This window comes from Palaemon carinicauda, chromosome 9, assembly GCF_036898095.1.
Source record: "Palaemon carinicauda isolate YSFRI2023 chromosome 9, ASM3689809v2, whole genome shotgun sequence".
Classification (NCBI taxonomy): domain Eukaryota; kingdom Metazoa; phylum Arthropoda; class Malacostraca; order Decapoda; family Palaemonidae; genus Palaemon; species Palaemon carinicauda.
Window position 1 is genome coordinate 114,727,483 of NC_090733.1, and position 17,975 is coordinate 114,745,457.

Sequence of the window (17,975 nt, forward strand, 5' to 3'; positions counted from 1 at the left end):
TATATATATATATATATATATATATATATATATATATACTGTATATATATATATATATATATATATATATATATATATATATATATATATATATATATATATATATATATATATATATATATATATATATATATAAGTTTTATAAGAATTATTTTTTCCATTGCTGTTCTTTATTTCAAAAAAATATCTTATAATGAGATTTATAATTAAATATGGTTCCTGGTTCCTTATTGCTCACTCCGCAAAATAAGTTTGAGGGCACTCTATCTCTGTATAGATAGGTGCAAAGCTTCTAAGCTTATTCTTATTATTGTTATTAAGTTTATATCACCTGTGCCTTAAATAAATTAATATCATAATGAGGTTCTCAATCTTTACTTTTATTCCCTTCTACCTTGAAATTAGATAGGATAACACCTTGCTATCATCAGTTTTGGCAACCTATTGTGGTAATCAGATTGGACTACTTAAACTCTTCTTTTATATGCATTGCCCTACCTATAAATGCAGCCAGATCCTGCTAGGATTTTTCAGCGTCCTAAACTTGTTACACATACTGTTCAGGTTTAGGTTCTGGGGTGAGGGCGTGAGGCATCGTAGCCTTTCCAACGGCGCCTCCAAAGTTTATCTTATACTGTTTTGTCTTTTCCTCCACATCAGGTTTAATACTTCTTTTTTCTTTTATACATTTATTTCACCAAATAAAAATAATCTGACTATTTTATTCTGTTATCATTGTTAACTAAAAAAAATGCTAGCAAATTTTCATTTTTATACCAATATCAGATTCCAAGCTTTATACTGATAATTTATTTGTTCATTGCTTTTCTTTATTTAAAAATCTTATAATGAGATTTACAATGAAATATGTTACATATACTGTTATCACTGTTAACTAAAACGAGTATATTTCAGGACATGAATAGATAAACATTTATACTGACCATCCCTTAGAATTATTTCCTGCAATCTTATTGGTCAGTTTCGTAATCCTTCCCCACGATTGGTCGAAATGTATAAGTCACATGCACCCATGAAAGTTTTCGTACGAACTTCTTCAGTTGTACTACGATAATTTGTCCATAGTATAAAAACATGGCCAAATTGAGATGTTTAGAGCTCGATTTAAGTAAAGAGCGATTCAACGATGCCGGTCACCCAACCGTAACCTCAGACGAGCAGGTATATTTTAATCTTATTAACAAATTGGGGTAGTAGTCTTGGCCTAACCATAATGCAGGCGTTTTAGAGGCTAGGGTTTACATTATTTCAGGAGAGATTAAACCTAATTCTGGGACAATCATGTCTAATAGATTTGGTGTACGTGTTGCTTTTAGCCTTTTGATGCAGTATCTGTAAAACTTGATTTTTAGGAGGGTTAGTCTCGTAAGTGGTTCTGAAGAAATCATGAATTTTCATCAGAAACCCTATTTTTTTTATGCACCGCAAGACCCAGTCCTGCAACAGTAACAGACCACATTATTCAAAAGCCAATGTAGGTTAAAATGGAAACTGGGTAAAATTAGTTTCGGCCAAGCTCTGGTATCCAATTTGGTATTTGTTCACAAGAGCACGCTCTCCATTTACACCCAAATTATGCAGTCCTGCAGCTCTCTTCTTCGTGTATAGTAATTAGAAGGTACTTTGAATGCTTGGAAAGCCAAAAATGGCAAAATATGTTGAAGGGGGGAGGGGTGAAATCTGGGAGTGACAAGGTAATAACAAAATGTTTAAAAGTAATATATGAAGATAAAATGGAATTTATGATAAATAATATTTGATGAGTATATAAAATGAGGTGATTTTATAAGGTATCGTATAATAAAACGAGTAATACTGGGGTCAAACGTAATATGTATACAAGGGTGTTACCTAACTAATCAAGTAATAGACTTGAACAGAGCTGGTGGAGAGACGAATTGTTACATTTCACGATTAGAGAAGAAGAAATCCTATTGGTGGAGGAAAAGTCTCAGCGCAGGGAGGCGGGGTTTTTGCGCAGAAGGTCGAAACCTGCTATGTACAAACGCACAAATGGGAGCGACTACAACTGGAAAGTAGAATGAGAAAAATTAAATGAAAAACACTGCTAATGTTAGCATGTTACGCTAACATTTGATCTACATCACACGTTGGCAGCTCTGGTTACTGTATATTTTCATGAGACATAGCCTTTGCAACGGCACCTCCAAAGTTTATTCTGTTATATTTTTTGTCTTTTCCTCCATTTATTGTACATCCAAGAAGGTAATGTATAGAGAAGAAAAGGCTTGTTTTACGTTTATATATCGTTTTCCCCACCCAAAACCCCGAGTTCCCACTGGGGGTCCCCCATTATCGTAGGATATAGATATACAGTATATATACAGTTATTTCTGAAACTTCATTTGCGACGGGAACGAGTGTCATTTTCAAAGAGAGCGTAATTTTTTTCTATAAGAAAAAATAGTTTTTTTCCTAGGTTACAGTAAAATAAAACCATTATAAAAAATCTAGCTCAGTTTCCTTGCTAAACGACCTGGAACTGACATGTCAGCATAGTCAACCAAACAGAATTCGTGATGCCAGTATACATAAACAGAAGTTCGTGATGCCAGCATACATAAACAGAAGTTCGTGATGCCAGCGTACATTTGATATACTGTACTGTATATTCAAAATATATTAGATTAAACATTGAGGGATTACTCAAAAGTGTCACTATTTGTAAATTGCATATTTTATGGACACTTTTGAGTAATTAATCCATTTTTAATGTATATATTTAGAATATACAGTATATCAAATGTATGCTGGCATCACGAACTTCTGTTTATGTACGCTGGTATCACGAGTTCTGTTTGGTTGCCTATGTTGACGATGTTAGCTCTAGCCCGTTTAGTGAGGAAACCAAGCTAGATTTTTCATAACCCCTCTCCCCTTGCTCAACATATCTTGCCATTTTTTGTTTTCCTAGCATTTAAAGAACCTCCTAATTACTGTGCAAGATGAGGAGAGCTGCAGGATTGTATTAATTTGGGAGTAAATGGAGAGCGTGGTCCTGTAAACAAATACCTCCAATTTGAAAATTTATTTTTCCAGCTTAAATAGTGTGTTTTCAACGAATTTGACCTTTATTTCTGCCGTAAATAATCAAATTAAATACAGGTCCCCCGGAATATCCACAATAATCGGGTTCCACATTGGGAAATCAGGGTTTCGGGATGATAAATACCGAAAATGGGTAAAATAAGAGAAGCTGTCAAGGGTGTCTAACCTAAACATACCAGTCATTGTATTAAAAAAAAAAAGACTTACTGAAATCAAAATCAAGTAATAGTAATGAAACAATCGTACTACTGGAGCTTTTGTTTGCAAGACTTCCGAATGCATAGAAAAAGTAATTTTACATCCCATTGTCTGTGGAGTCGAGTCATTTGTAGTAGTCTGCATCATATAACAAACACCTTGTTACTTAAGTAAGCTAACGATTTATTGGTTTTTGCTCTACTGTATGCTCGCTTTGCTTGTTTTTAAACATTATCTCATTGCTCCTATATTTTGGCAAGCAGACTATGTTTCGCTTTGTGCTTTAGCCCCATGGGCTAGTAGTTTGGTGTAATAATACCGCTACGGCACTTATTCTGGGACACTTTAACACTTTTTGGTAGCACTGAATGTTCATGCAGAAACCTATTCACTTGTCATGGAGTTCCATTGTACTGTAATGTCCATGAAACCATCCAATAACCTCAAAATATGTGAAGTAACAACTGCTGCACACTTGAACAAGGAATCCATGGTAGTCAACTGACACACTATTTTTAGAATGATGTATGAATTCCAAAATCACAGTTAATTGGAAAATCCTGAAACAAAGCAACCAATCAGGTTTCATAATTTTTATTGTACCCATAATTCATAACCAAAAACAAAGGACGATCAGGCATTTTTTACCAAAGATGCACTGACATAAAATACCATCAGGAGAAAAACTAACAGGGACAATGGCAGTGTAAATTCATCAGCAAATATTTCTGTAACCCTTAATTTTCCGGAAGATTCAAGTAATTTTATTTTTTATTTTGTTTTTATTTTTTATTTTTTTTTGTTTTTACAAATCTTGAAAATATATAAGTAAAAAAATAATAGATACCCGAATTTGGCCGAAACTGTAATAATACCCAAAAGTGTTCTCCAGTATCATTGGGTTGCTCTGAAATGTCTAGATATACGACAAGTCGTGTAAGCTTATTAATTGCATGCATGATTGCACTCACTTGCATCATACATATATATATAACATCTATACACATTATTGTATATAGCATCATTCCACTTAGAATAAACTAGATTTGTTTCAACACGAATGCAAATCCTCATTTTTCAATATTAATCTTACCCGATAATCATGTAGCTGTCAACTCCGTTGCCCGACAGAATTCTACGGACGGGATACGCCAGCGATCGCTATACAAGAGGGGGGTGTACTCACCAGCGCCACCTGTGGCCAGGTACTGCAGTACTTCTTGTTGACACCACCTCAATTTTTTCCTCTGTCGTGCTTCCGGCAAGACCTACATGGATACGCTTATAATTTTGGAGTCTTTGTTCACGGTTTTGGTGAAGTATTGCTCTGAGATTTCAGCTTTCGCTATACAGGAAGCTTTTCCCTTAGCTTAGATAGCTTTTGGATTAATTTTGATTTATGGTTTAACGATCTTTAGCTTTAATTTGGAATCCCCCTTGACTGTTCTCTGTTTCAAGATGTCCGACCATTCTCAAGCTCCTCCCCAAAGACGATGTAGGACTTGTATTAGGCGGCTTCCGAAGGCCTCGGTTGATCCTCACACCGTTTGTTCCGACTGTAGGGGAAAATCCTGTCAGTTGGAAGATCGATGTGAGGAATGTGCCGGACTTTCGGAACTTGATTTTATTCGATTCCTCAAATATACCACTAAGTTAGAGAGAGAGAGAGTTAGGAGGAGTTCGGCTCGCTCTTTACTTTATTCCTCCCCCCATGATCCTCAACCTTTTCCTCCCCCTGTAGTGGCTACCCCCGAACCTACTATTAGTGCTCAGCCTGATATGTCAGATGTTTTACGTGCCATTCAGGCTTTAGGTGATAAAGTGGAGTCGGTAGTGAGTGACCACAAGTTCCTTTTGGCAGACGTCAAGGAACTTAAAGTGAAAAGTGCAGTGGGAAGTGGTAGTGCCAGTGCTGTGCCTAGTGCTAGTGTCAGTGTCAGTGTTGCGCGTGATTGATTGATTGATTGAAAGTTTTCTGGCATCCTGACATCTAAGGTCATTGACGCCGATACCATTTACTGTATATGAAAATTAAAAGCAAATTCAATTAAAACCATAAAAATTAAGAAGTCATTACAATGGTTAAATAGTTTTCAGAAGACCTGCTTCTGAAATAAATCTAAAAATTCCGCTCGCATAGTAAGACACATCATGTCCAAGAATCTTGGCAAGGATAAACCTGCCATCCTCACCTCGAGCCTCAAACAGATATCTATTTCTTAAGTTAGTAAAATTAGGGCATTCGGTCAACAAATGCCTCACTGTTAAAGGTACTAAGCAGTCCTCGCAATACGGTTGGTGTTGGCCCTTCAGCAAAAACTCGTGTGTCAACCGTGTGTGACCAATACGGAGACGACAAAGAGTCTTCTCCCATTTTCGGGGAATCATGTTATACCTCCAAGGTGATATGATATTTGTTACTTCCCTCATTTTATTGCCATCTTGACTATCCCAGTGCTGTTGCCATTTATCACATACCAATTTCTTGATGTAAGGTAGGAAATCGTTACATGGAATGGGATACCTCCTTGGTAGCAATTCGGATGCCGCATTCTTCGCCAGTAAATCTGCCTTCTCATTCCCAGACACACCTACATGTGCTGGAACCCAACAAAATCGAACAGTTATACCTTTCCGTCCAATAATAAAAAGCCATTCTAAAATCTTTAAAACTAGAGGGTTAAGAGAATTAAAAACTTCTAAAGCCTGAAGAACACTCCTTGCATCACTAAAAATTGTAAAATTACCCTCCTTTTCCAAAGCTATTTTCTCAATAGCGGTTAATATGCCATACAGTTCGGCAGTAAATATGGAAGCTGTTAGAGGAAGTGCACCTCTACAGTTAAAATCATTACTATGTACTCCAAATCCAACGCCAGCATCAGATTTGGAGCCATCAGTATATATAAAAGTCGATCCTCTATGTTCTTCAACATGTTCCATAAAAAGAGACCTGGATTCTAAGTCAGTCAAATTCTTTTTAACTCCAATAAAGTATCTACAAAAAGATATGTCAGGTAATTTCCATGGAGGCGTTGATGATACCTTGAATGGAAGCACCTTATTTCTAATTATATCCAGATTGTTTAATAATTGGTTAACCCGAAACCCAAAAGGTTGAGGAGATTTTGGGTGCAACTCAAAGTAGGTTGAGTGCCTTACAAGGCTTGCAGTTTGAAAGGCTGAAGAATTGGGGAGTCTTTGCAATCTAAACCAATACCGAATAATAGAGGACATTCGGTAAAGGTCCAGAGGCAACTCCCCAGCATCAACAAGGAGACTTGTGATAGGGGAGGTTCTAAAGGCTCCTGTGGACAATCTAATGCTAGCATGATGTATTGAATCTAGTATTTTTAACCGGCTTGGGGTTGCTGAGGAGTATATTTCGCATCCATAACTAATTTTGGAAAATATCAAGGCCTTGTATAATTTTAAAATTGTATTGCGGTCTGCCCCCCATGATGTATGGGACAGGACTTTTAAAAGATTCATAGCTTCAACACATTTAGCTTTTAATGTTTTTAAGTGAGAAACCCATGTAAGCCTACAATCAAATATCAACCCTAAAAATTTTGCTTCACTTGCACATGGGATCCGTTGACCTTTGATGTATATATCCGGGTCTGCATGTACTCCCCGTATACGACAGAAATGGACAATTGTAGTTTTACTTGTTGAGAACTTAAATCCATTCATATCGGCCCAATGGATAATTTTATCAATAGAGAGTTGGATTTTTCTCTCAACCATTGCCATTCTGGCTCCAGCAAATGATATGGAGAGATCATCCACAAATAATGTTGCAAGAACATCCCGGGGAATGACTGAGGATATCCCATTAATTGCTAGTGCAAAAAGGGTTACACTCAGCACACTCCCCTGAGGAACTCCTTCTTCCTGGCATTTACTCTGTGATAGAGCTTCCCCAACTCTCACTTGGAAAACTCTATGTGAAAGAAATGACTGGATGAATAGTGGTAGCTCACCTCTCAATCCGCACTCATGGATTCTTTTAAGTATACCGTATCTCCATGTGGTATCATATGCCTTTTCAAGATAAAAAAAAACTGTCACATGGTGCTGTTTGGAAGCAAAGGCTTCACAAATGGAGGACTCAAGTTGTATCAGCACATCAGTCGTTGAGTGCATTTTCCTGAATCCACATTGAATGGGTGATAAAATATTCTTCTTTTCAAGGTACCAAATCAGTCTTGCATTGACCATCTTCTCCATGATTTTACATAAACAAGATGTCAATGCAATAGGTCGGTAGTTTGCTGCTAAAAACTTGTCCTTACCGGGTTTTAAAAAGGCTAAAATAATTGCTAGTTCCCAAACACTTGGATAACTAGTATCATGCCATATTCTATTAAAAATGCTTAAAATAAATAACTTTGTATTAAAAGGTACATGTTTAATCATTGCATATGGAATTCCATCGGGTCCAGGGGCTGTATCGTTACAAGTAGCAAGAGCAGAATCAAATTCTCTTTCAGTAAAAGGAGAATTGTATGACTCTTGCTTTCTTGTTGCGAAGTTTAAAACTTTCTTTTCTTCATTGCTCCTATACTGGTGACCAGGAGCTGCTTGACACTTGCGCGATACATTTGAGAAATGGTCAGCCAGGGCATTGCTAACTTCGGTTGCTCCAGTCATATACTGGCCATTTATCTTTAACACTGGTGGTGGGTTTGGGGTGAATTTTCCTGCTATCTTTTTGACTTTCCTCCACACAGATGATGTTGGTGTTCTACTGTTGATGGAGGAAACAAAGGACATCCAAGACTGGCGCCTAGCTTCTTTCATGGCACGGCGGAACTGTGCTCTACATTTCTTGTATATGACTAAATTCTCCTCATTACGGTGCATGCGCAATCGAGTTAAAGACTTTCTTGTGGCTCTGTGCAGGGCAGTTAGTTCTGACGACCACCAGGGGACTGGTCGTCGTCTGAATATCCCAGTTGTTTTGGGAATGGAATTCACTCCTGCTGTGTGAAGAGTTCCATTAAGTAAGTCTATGGCATCATCAACTCTTTCAAACTGTTCTGCATTTCCTTCAATTTCACTTAACTCCCGAAATCTATTCCAGTCCGCCTTATCAAGATTCCATCGAGGTGATCTTTGTAAAGGTGGACCATTGTTGGTGTTTATAATGATTGGTGCATGATCACTAGTATGCCAATCATCTAATGTTCTCCAATTAAAATCGAGAAGACAGTTAGAGCTTGCAACCAATAAGTCAATGCAGGACAAGGTACCTGTCTGTACATGAAAATGTGTGGGCTCTCCTGTATTGAGGAGTCCGACATCTTCATTCTCCAAAATTGACGATATAATATTACCCCTTGCATTTGCTAAAACATCACCCCATAAAGGATGTCTACTATTAAGGTCTCCTAGTAAGAGAAAGGGTTGTGGGAGTTGTTTAATCACCTCTACTATATTATCATATGAGATGTTATCATTTGGAGGCAAGTAAAGAGAACAGATTGTGTATTTTCTCCCTATATCAATCTGTACAGCCACTGCCTGCAGAGGGGTACAGATAGACAAAGATATTTGGGGAACATCTCGACGAACGTATATAAGACTTCCCCCATGGCTCCCTGCTCGTTGATCATATGGTGTCCTATAGCTAACATACTCTCGAGGACAAGGAGTATTAGCATCGAGCTTGCTTTCTTGTAGACATACTGTTATAGGGGAGTGCTCACGTATGAGGAGCTTAAGTTGTTCATATTTCGCCCTTAAACCCTGGCAATTCCATTGCAGAATGGTGGAAAAAACTATGTTTTATTTTTTGGAAGACACCTTAGATGAAGTCTTCCCATTGGCAATATTTGATCTAACAATGTTTCCCGGAGGTAACTCTAGAGAGGATCTTGATATAGTGGGTTTTGTGTTTCTCTTTTTCTTTGTGTCCTTTTGATCTAATTGTTGAGGAGAATGGTGGACCTCAACTTGAATTTCTGATTGGTTCAATTTACCTTCTAGTTGTTCAGAAACATCAGCAGACAAGATATCATATTTATTGGAAGTCGTGACTTTAATGTTTCTTATGGTAGGAGGAGAGAGGGAGGGAGGTCTCTCTCTTTTTCGATTAAAAGGTTGTGATCTGTCAGGTTTTTGCGACTTCCCCACTACGGGTTCACCAGGTAAATTGGTTTCGAGTGCAACCTCCATCAGATCAGGCAAGGAAACGGCCTGTGAGAGGTTTGTACTATTGTTTAAAATCGGAGTAGTTGGCTTTTGAATAATTTTCTGATCTTTAAGTGTCCGTTTTGATTTTTCCACAATTTCTGGATATAGATTTTCGATGGGACTTTCAACCTCTTTAACTACTTTCATTTGTTTCTTTATCTTAGAAGTAGAGATATAATTTTCGTCTGTGTGGTTTGACAAGTTTTTCTTCAGAACCATTGAAAAAGGTTCCCCTGGTCTTATTTGCTTTTCAAGAGCTCTTTTACGAGCCTCTTTAAAAGTAACCCTTTCCATGGTCCTAATGGCCTGGATTTCTTTTTCAAAAATAAACTTTACACAGCTTTTAGATGTAGCTGGGTGTGCTTCCCCACAATGTATGCAATTAGGGTTTTCTATGCATACTCCATGACTACTTTTTCCACAGTTGGCACAAACAGCTGGCTTATTGTTTAGTTTTTCTTTACATTTCTGGCTTAAATGGCCATACATTTGGCAATGATAACATCGCAATGGTGACGGGATATATGGTTTTACCTTCAAAGATAGCCATCCAGCTTTTATAACATTTGGTAATCGGCATTGATCAAATGTTATAATCAGAGTAGCAAGAGGGATACGTTGTTCTCCAACTCTCTTTCTCATTCTGACTACTTTAACTACTCCTTGACTTCTCAGTTCATCCTCTATTTCTTTCTCCTCTATATCCAACAATTCTGGAGCATATATCACACCTCTACTCTGGTTGAAAGTAGGGTGTGAAACGCATTTTACGCTATGACCATTCAATGTTGTAAGTGTTTTTAACCTTTCACCTTGTAATGGGGAGAGTGTCTCTATCAAGAGACTTCCATTTCCCTGGGGTAAAATTTTTGGCTGCCCTCCACATAAGGTAACTATTTCTCTATTAGCTTTAAAAACATTTATACGCTCATTTCTTCCGTTTTCAAATTCCAAGATAAAAAATTTTTCATAATTCACTACTTCATAGTGACCAGGTAATACTTCTACTTTTCTATATCTTTCTGTACTGTCATAATTTTTCACTCTCTCTCTCTTCTTCTCTAGCATTTTATTATTCACATGACGTGAATAAGGTTCTAACGTTACAATGTTAGAACCCGAGTTGGAGCTGTCTGTGCCAAGGTCCATGTTTGTATTTTCCAGGTCGTCAACAGAGGTGTTGGGTTTTTTTGAAAAAGCAAGCCGGGTTATCCACCTCGTGTTGCGCGTGAGGATACTTCTGTGCGTGCCAGTCGTCCTCCCAGTCCGGGACCTCTTGCAAGCTCCCAAGCCCAGGGGAGAAGCAATGTCGAAGGGCAAAAGGGTTCGGCAGGCCTTGATCGGCGCACAGTAGTATCCTCAGTGGTTGCGGGCGTATCTTATAGAGATCGTCACTTCCACTCTCAGACGATTGAGCCCTTTAGATCCTCGTCTGCAGAAGACTTTTCGGGGAGAAAACGCTGGACTCAGGCCTCAAGACCTCTTAAGCGTAAAGTCCAGACCGCGCGAGTCCAACAGCCAGGGTGTAGCCATTGGGCTAGCTCGGACTCGCCGCAGTCATCAGGTGACTGCACGCCTCCTAAGAGAGGTAAGGCGCAGCCTCAACAGACCTCAACTTCTGTTGATCCTAAGATGGCTATGCTGCAGACTATGCAGTCGCAGCTTGCGGTGTTGATGCGGGAGTTTCAGGCAGAGAAGGTTAATACACCTCCTCCTGCGAACGCTCCTCCTCCTCTGCGCAGTACAATCTGCCAGACGTATGAGGTTGAGGTTCCTCAAGCTACCTCCATGCGTGAGCTGCCGCGTTGGGAGTTGCCAGATACCAGCGCTGTGCAGCAACCTCCACTTTCCTTGAGGCAGGAGCCTCTTACCACGCAGCAACCTCCTCAACAATGGGGGCAGGAGCCTTATGCCTTACAACCTCCTCTACCCTTGAGGCAGGAGTATCTTGCATTACAACCACCCTCGAGGCAGCAACCTCTTGAGGTACGACAACCTCTACCATCCTTGAGGCAGCCACCTCAACTCTCGCAGCAACCACCTCCACTTTCCTCGAGGCGAGAACCTCAACTCTCGAGGCAAGCACCTCAAGAACCTCAACTCGTGAGTCAAGAGCCTCTCTCTGCGCAGCCACCTCAACCCTTGAGGCAAGCGCAACTCTTGAGGCAGGAACCTCATGCTATGAGTCAGCCACCTCAACGCATGCATCTGCCACTTTCTCCTCAGCTTGAGCCTCTTCCCATTCAACTTGAACCGCAGTCTATGCAGCATGAGCCTCATGCTTTACTACAGTCGCCTCTCACCACGCTTGCTCCTCAGACCTCCGCAGAACCTCCTTCATCCCAGCCTCAGGACTTTGTCATTACTAGCCCTCATCCTCTTCAACAGAGACTTGAGGATGAATCCGCAAGTGCGCATGCACCCGCTCTTCAGGATTCAGCCATTCAGCAGACCGCTTTAACTTTACCTCTCGCTTCTCAACCCTCAGGTGATGAGGTTTCTGAGGATGAAGCTGCTCACCTGGATGATCCTTCATCTGACGTGGAGGAACCCAAGTCATTGCCACCCTCCATCGACTTTCGCAAGGTTCTGGCTCTGTTCAGAGAACTTTACCCGGATCACTTTGTTTCTGCTACCCCTCGCTCTCCTCCATCCGAGTTCTCTCTAGGCATGCAACCTGTTAAGTCTGCCTACACTAAGCTCGTCTTCGCTAGATCTTCTAAGAGAGCTTTGAGAATGTTAGGGGATTGGTTGCAGTCCAAGCAGCAACTGGGAAAGACGTCTTTTATGTTTCCACCTCCTAAGCTGACGTCTAAGGCGGGCGTCTGGTATGCCACAGGAGAGGAACCAGGCTTGGGGGTCCCTGCCTCTGCCCAGGCTGACTTCTCAAGTTTGGTTGACTCTCCACGAAGGTCGGCTATGAGACGCTCTAAGGTCTGCTGGACCTTTTCTGACCTAGACCACTTCTTGAAGGGAGTCTTTCGCGCCTTTGAGATTTTTAATTTTCTCGACTGGTGCCTGGGGGCCTTGAGCAAGAAGACTGCCCCATCTGACAAAGACTCGGCCATGCTGATCATGTCCTGTATGGACAAAGCAATTCGCGATGGTTCCGGCGAACTGGCCTCTATGTTTGTATCGGGAGTCCTCAAGAAAAGGGAACAGCTTTGCTCCTTCCTTTCCACTGGTATCACCTCTTGCCAAAGGTCACAGTTACTTTTTGCTCCTCTTTCTAAGTTCCTGTTTCCTGAGGATCTTATCAAGGAATTGTCTGCGGCTCTCATTCAGAAGGACACGCATGATCTTGTGGCCTCTTCAGCACGGAAGGCTAAGGTTGCTCCTTCAGTTCCTAGAACTTACCGCACCCCAGTGGCTGATACTCCTGCTACTAGATTTATTCCGCCCTTTCGTGGCAGAGCCCCCAACCGAGGAGGTACCCGCCCAGACGGTCACAGGGGCAGGTCCAAGAAAGGTATCAAGTCTTCGAAAGGCAAACACTGACTCTCCTCCTCTCCAGACAGCTGTAGGAGCCAGACTCAAGATCTTCTGGCAAGCTTGGGAAAGAAGAGGTGCAGACGCCCAGTCTGTCAAGTGGCTAAGGGAGGGTTACAAGATACCATTCTGCCGCAATCCCCCTCTGACCACTTCTCCCATCAACCTCTCTCCCAACTACAAGGAAAAGGACAAGAGGCTAGCGTTACATCAAGAGGTGTCGCTCCTGTTACAGAAGGAGGCAGTGGTGATAGTCCGGGATCATCAATCCCCGGGCTTCTACAACCGTCTCTTTCTGGTGGCCAAGAAGACAGGAGGTTGGAGACCGGTGCTGGACGTCAGTGCGCTCAATGCTTATGTCACCAAGCAGACGTTCACTATGGAGACGACGAAGTCGGTCCTAGCAGCGGTCAGGCAGGAGGACTGGATGGTCTCGTTGGATCTGAAAGACGCTTACTTTCACGTCCCCATTCATCCAGACTCCCAACCTTTTCTGAGATTCGTTTTTGGAAAGGTTGTGTACCAATTCCAAGCCCTGTGTTTTGGCCTAAGCACGGCACCTATGGTGTTTACGCGACTGATGAGGAATCTTGCGAAATTCCTCCACTTGGCGGACATCAGAGCCTCCCTTTATTTAGACGACTGGCTGTTAAGAGCCCCCACAAGTCGTCGCTGTCTGGAGAGTCTCAATTGGACTTTGGACTTGACCAAGGAACTAGGTCTTTTGGTCAACTTAGAAAAGTCCCAGCTTATTCCTTCCCAAACCATCGTTTACCTGGGAATGGAGATTCGGAGTCAAGCTTTTCGGGCTTTTCCGTCGGCCCCAAGAATCAACCAAGCCCTAGAGTGCATTCTGAGCATGCTGAAGAGGAACAGATGCTCGGTGAGACAGTGGATGAGTCTAACAGGGACCCTGTCATCGTTAGCCCTGTTCACCGAGTTAGGGAGACTCCACCTCCGCCCCCTTCAATTCCATCTAGCAGCTCACTGGGACAAGAATATGACGCTCGAAGCGGTCTCTATTCCTGTTACCAAAGAGATGAAGACTACTCTCATGTGGTGGAAGAGCAACATCCTTCTCAAGGAGGGTCTCTCGTTAGCTGTTCAGACCCCCAATCTTCATCTCTATTCGGACGCATCAGACTCGGGCTGGGGCGCGACCTTGGACGGACAGGAATGCTCGGGGACATGGAACAAGGAACAGGAAACGCTTCACATCAATTGCAAGGAGTTGTTGGCAGTACATCTGGCCTTAATGAACTTCAAGTCCCTCCTGCTAAACAAGGTGGTGGAGGTGAACTCCGACAACACCACAGCCTTGGCATACATCTCCAAGCAGGGAGGGACTCATTCGAGGAGGCTATACGAGATCGCAAGGGACCTCCTCATTTGGTCAAGAAGTCTAAACCTCAAGCTGGTAACGAGATTCATTCAGGGCAATATGAATGTCTCGGCAGATCGCCTCAGCAGGAAGGGTCAAGTCATCCCCACAGAATGGACCCTTCACAAGGACGTGTGCAACAGACTTTGGACCTTGTGGGGTCAACCAACGATAGATCTGTTCGCCACCTCCATGACCAAGAGGCTCCCATTGTACTGTTCCCCAATTCCAGACCCGGCAGCAGTTCACGTGGATGCTTTTCTGCTGGATTGGTCCCATCTCGATCTTTATGCATTCCCGCCGTTCAAGATCATCAACAGAGTTATTCAGAAGTTCGTCTCCCACGAAGGGACACGGCTGACGTTGGTTGCTCCCCTTTGGCCTGCAAGAGAATGGTTCACAGAGGTACTGCAATGGCTGGTCGACGTTCCCAGGACTCTCCCTCTAAGAGTGGACCTTCTACGTCAACCTCACGTAAAGAAGGTACACCCAAGCCTCCACGCTCTTCGTCTGACTGCCTTCAGACTATCGAAAGACTCTAGAGCTAGAGGCTTTTCGAAGGAGGCAGCCAGAGCGATTGCCAGAGCAAGGAGGATTTCCACTCGTAGAGTCTATCAATCCAAGTGGGAAGTCTTCCGAAGCTGGTGCAGAGCCAATGCAGTTTCCTCTACCAATACCTCTGTAACCCAAGTTGCTGACTTCCTGTTACATCTTAGGAATGTTAGATCTCTTTCGGCTCCTACGATCAAAGGGTACAGAAGTATGTTGGCATCAGTTTTCCGCCACAGAGGCTTGGATCTTTCTTCCAACAGGGATCTACAAGACATCCTTAAGTCTTTCGAGACCTCTAAAGAACGTCGCTTGTCCACTCCAGGCTGGAATCTAGACGTAGTCTTAAGGTTCCTGATGTCTTCTAGATTTGAACCTCTCCAGTCAGCCTCTTTCAAAGACCTTACTCTCAAAACTCTTTTCCTCGTCTGCCTTGCAACAGCCAAAAGAGTTAGTGAGGTTCACGCCTTCAGCAGGAACATAGGATTCACATCCGAAACAGCAACATGTTCCTTACAGCTCGGGTTTTTGGCAAAAAATGAACTTCCTTCACGTCCTTGGCCTAGATCGTTCGAAATTCCTAGCCTCTCCAACATGGTGGGTAACGAGCTAGAGAGAGTTCTTTGCCCTGTCAGAGCTCTAAAGTATTATCTTAAAAGGTCAAAACCTATACGAGGACAATCAGAAGCCTTATGGTGTGCCATCAAGAAACCTTCGATGCCTATGTCCAAAAACGCAGTTTCGTATTACATAAGGCTTCTGATTAGAGAAGCTCATTCTCACATGAAGGATGAAGACCTTGCTTTGCTGAAGGTAAGGACCCACGAAGTGAGAGCTGTAGCTACTTCGATGGCCTTCAAACAGAACCGTTCTCTGCAGAGTATTATGGATGCAACCTATTGGAGGAGCAAGTCAGTGTTTGCATCTTTTTATCTCAAAGATGTCCAGTCTCTTTACGAGAACTGCTACACCCTGGGACCATTCGTAGCAGCGAGTGCAGTAGTAGGTGAGGGCTCAGCCACTACATTCCCTTAATCCCATAACCTTTTTTAACCTTTCTCTTGAATGCTTTTATTGTTGTTTTTGGGTTGTTACGGTAGGCTAAGAAGCCTTCCGCATCCTAGTTGATTTGGCGGGTGGTCAATTCGTTCTTGAGAAGCGCCTAGGTTAGAGGTTGTGTAGAGGTCCTTTAGTATGGGTTGCAGCCCTTTATACTTCAGCACCTTAGAGTTGTTCAGCCTCCTAAGAGGAACGCTGCGCTCAGTAAGGAAGACGAACTTTTTAAAGGCAGAGTAATGGTTCAAGTCGACTTCCTTACCAGGTACTTATAATTTCATTGTTATTTTGAATAACTGATAATATGAAATACGGGATACTTAGCTTCTTGATATACATGTACACTGGTTTTCACCCACCTCCCTGGGTGTGAATCAGCTACATGATTATCGGGTAAGATTAATATTGAAAAATGTTATTTTCATTAGTAAAATAAATTTTTGAATATACTTACCCGATAATCATGATTTAATTGACCCACCCTTCCTCCCCATAGAGAACCAGTGGACCGAGGAAAAATTGAGGTGGTGTCAACAAGAAGTACTGCAGTACCTGGCCACAGGTGGCGCTGGTGAGTACACCCCCCTCTTGTATAGCGATCGCTGGCGTATCCCGTCCGTAGAATTCTGTCGGGCAACGGAGTTGACAGCTACATGATTATCGGGTAAGTATATTCAAAAATTTATTTTACTAATGAAAATAACATTTTAAGGGTCATGATTTCAGTGTAGCTGGAACTCTGTTGTTAAAATTTATAACAAGGTGTCAGTAGGTACTGGCTGGTAGTGAGGAACCCCTGACCCTTTCCAACACACTTGAGTAGCCACTTTGATTTTAGCTGAAGAGCAGTACAGACATACTTTTTGATAAACAAAGGTTTGCTGCTTTTTCTAATTCTTCTTTTACTCTTTTCAGTTTGACTTGTTCTTGTGATGGAAAATTCATATGTAGGCTTGCAGGGTTGCCCGTGTAAATCTGGCTTCAGTTGCATCAGGTTTCTGAGCCAGCAGGACGTGGATCTCCATTCTTAGTGGCCTTTATGTGGGTGCTATGACGGTTCACAATCTCCCTGTGACAAGTACAGTTTGTGGCTGCTTTCACAGTGGTCTCAGTACGGCAGGGGGAGGAAAAATAAGGCAGAGAGGGACGATTCTTTGGTGTCTTGAGTTTTTCCACAATCCATAGAAGGCTTCTTCATTCTGTTTCTTGGCCTCTGGTGCTTGAACTGCTGTGCTTTCGTGACATTCCTCTAGAGTCATCTGGGGGAAAATCAAAGGAAGGTAATTCCAATCTGCCCTCGGGGCAAGCTTCAGGTGAGGCAGTTTTATCATCTTGCCCCCAGAAAAGGTGATACTGTATTCCTACCCTTGTCCTCAAAGTGAGTCCTCTGCTGTATTATCTGACTATGTTTTTAGGGACCTGGACCTAAAGCTCTTGATGAAATTCTGTCTGTAGAGAAGCTGCTGAAGGCCTTAGCAGATGCTAGGACCCTAGGACTTCAGCTGCTGTGCCTTCCTCATCTGCCACCCCACCTGCATAGGGAGAAGGATAGAATCATCGATCTTCCACTTCTGTGGTGTCATTGCTGCCAGCTGAGAAATCCTGGACATTGATCTCTGGGAAGGATAAGTAACAACCTTGCTTTCCTCCTCCCCCCAGTTCTGTATAGTACCTTGGACCTTGTCCTCTGTTGCTGAGCCTTCAGATGCTGCCTGACCTCCAAAGACGAAGAAGACCATCTGTACCAAGTCTTACCAGATTTCTTCCAACCCTCCTTCATGTGAGCATGACAAGGGTGGCGCAACAACTCTCACCAACCTACGAGATGAAGTAGTTAAAGTATCTGGCACTTCTGCTCTTGTTGCAGTACAGTATACTTCATTCTCTTCCTTTATCTGACAGTGAGATACCAAGGTTAACTCAATGCAGAGGATAAGACCTTCTTAATGAGACCTACAACATGATTAGAGACTTTAAGGTCAGCAAGATCCATGCGCACCATCACCTCTAC

General features: G+C 42.1%; 1 protein-coding gene across 3 annotated transcripts in view; it reads left to right on the forward strand.

The window, feature by feature from the left end:
- Positions 1-1,000: 1,000 nt before the first annotated feature.
- LOC137647062 (protein farnesyltransferase subunit beta-like) overlaps positions 1,001-17,975 on the forward strand; it is a 54,945-nt gene continuing 37,970 nt past the window's right edge. For 2 of the 3 annotated variants that reach the window (XR_011045521.1, XM_068380225.1), the window contains exon 1: positions 1,003-1,182. Coding sequence is in view for 2 of the 3 variants with exons in the window: in XM_068380225.1 (XP_068236326.1) it covers positions 1,096-1,182 (87 nt within the window). In the remaining variant the exon portion in view is untranslated. Of the gene's footprint in view, positions 1,183-17,975 lie in introns of all 3 variants that reach the window. The other variant, XM_068380226.1, reaches the window with a different exon arrangement.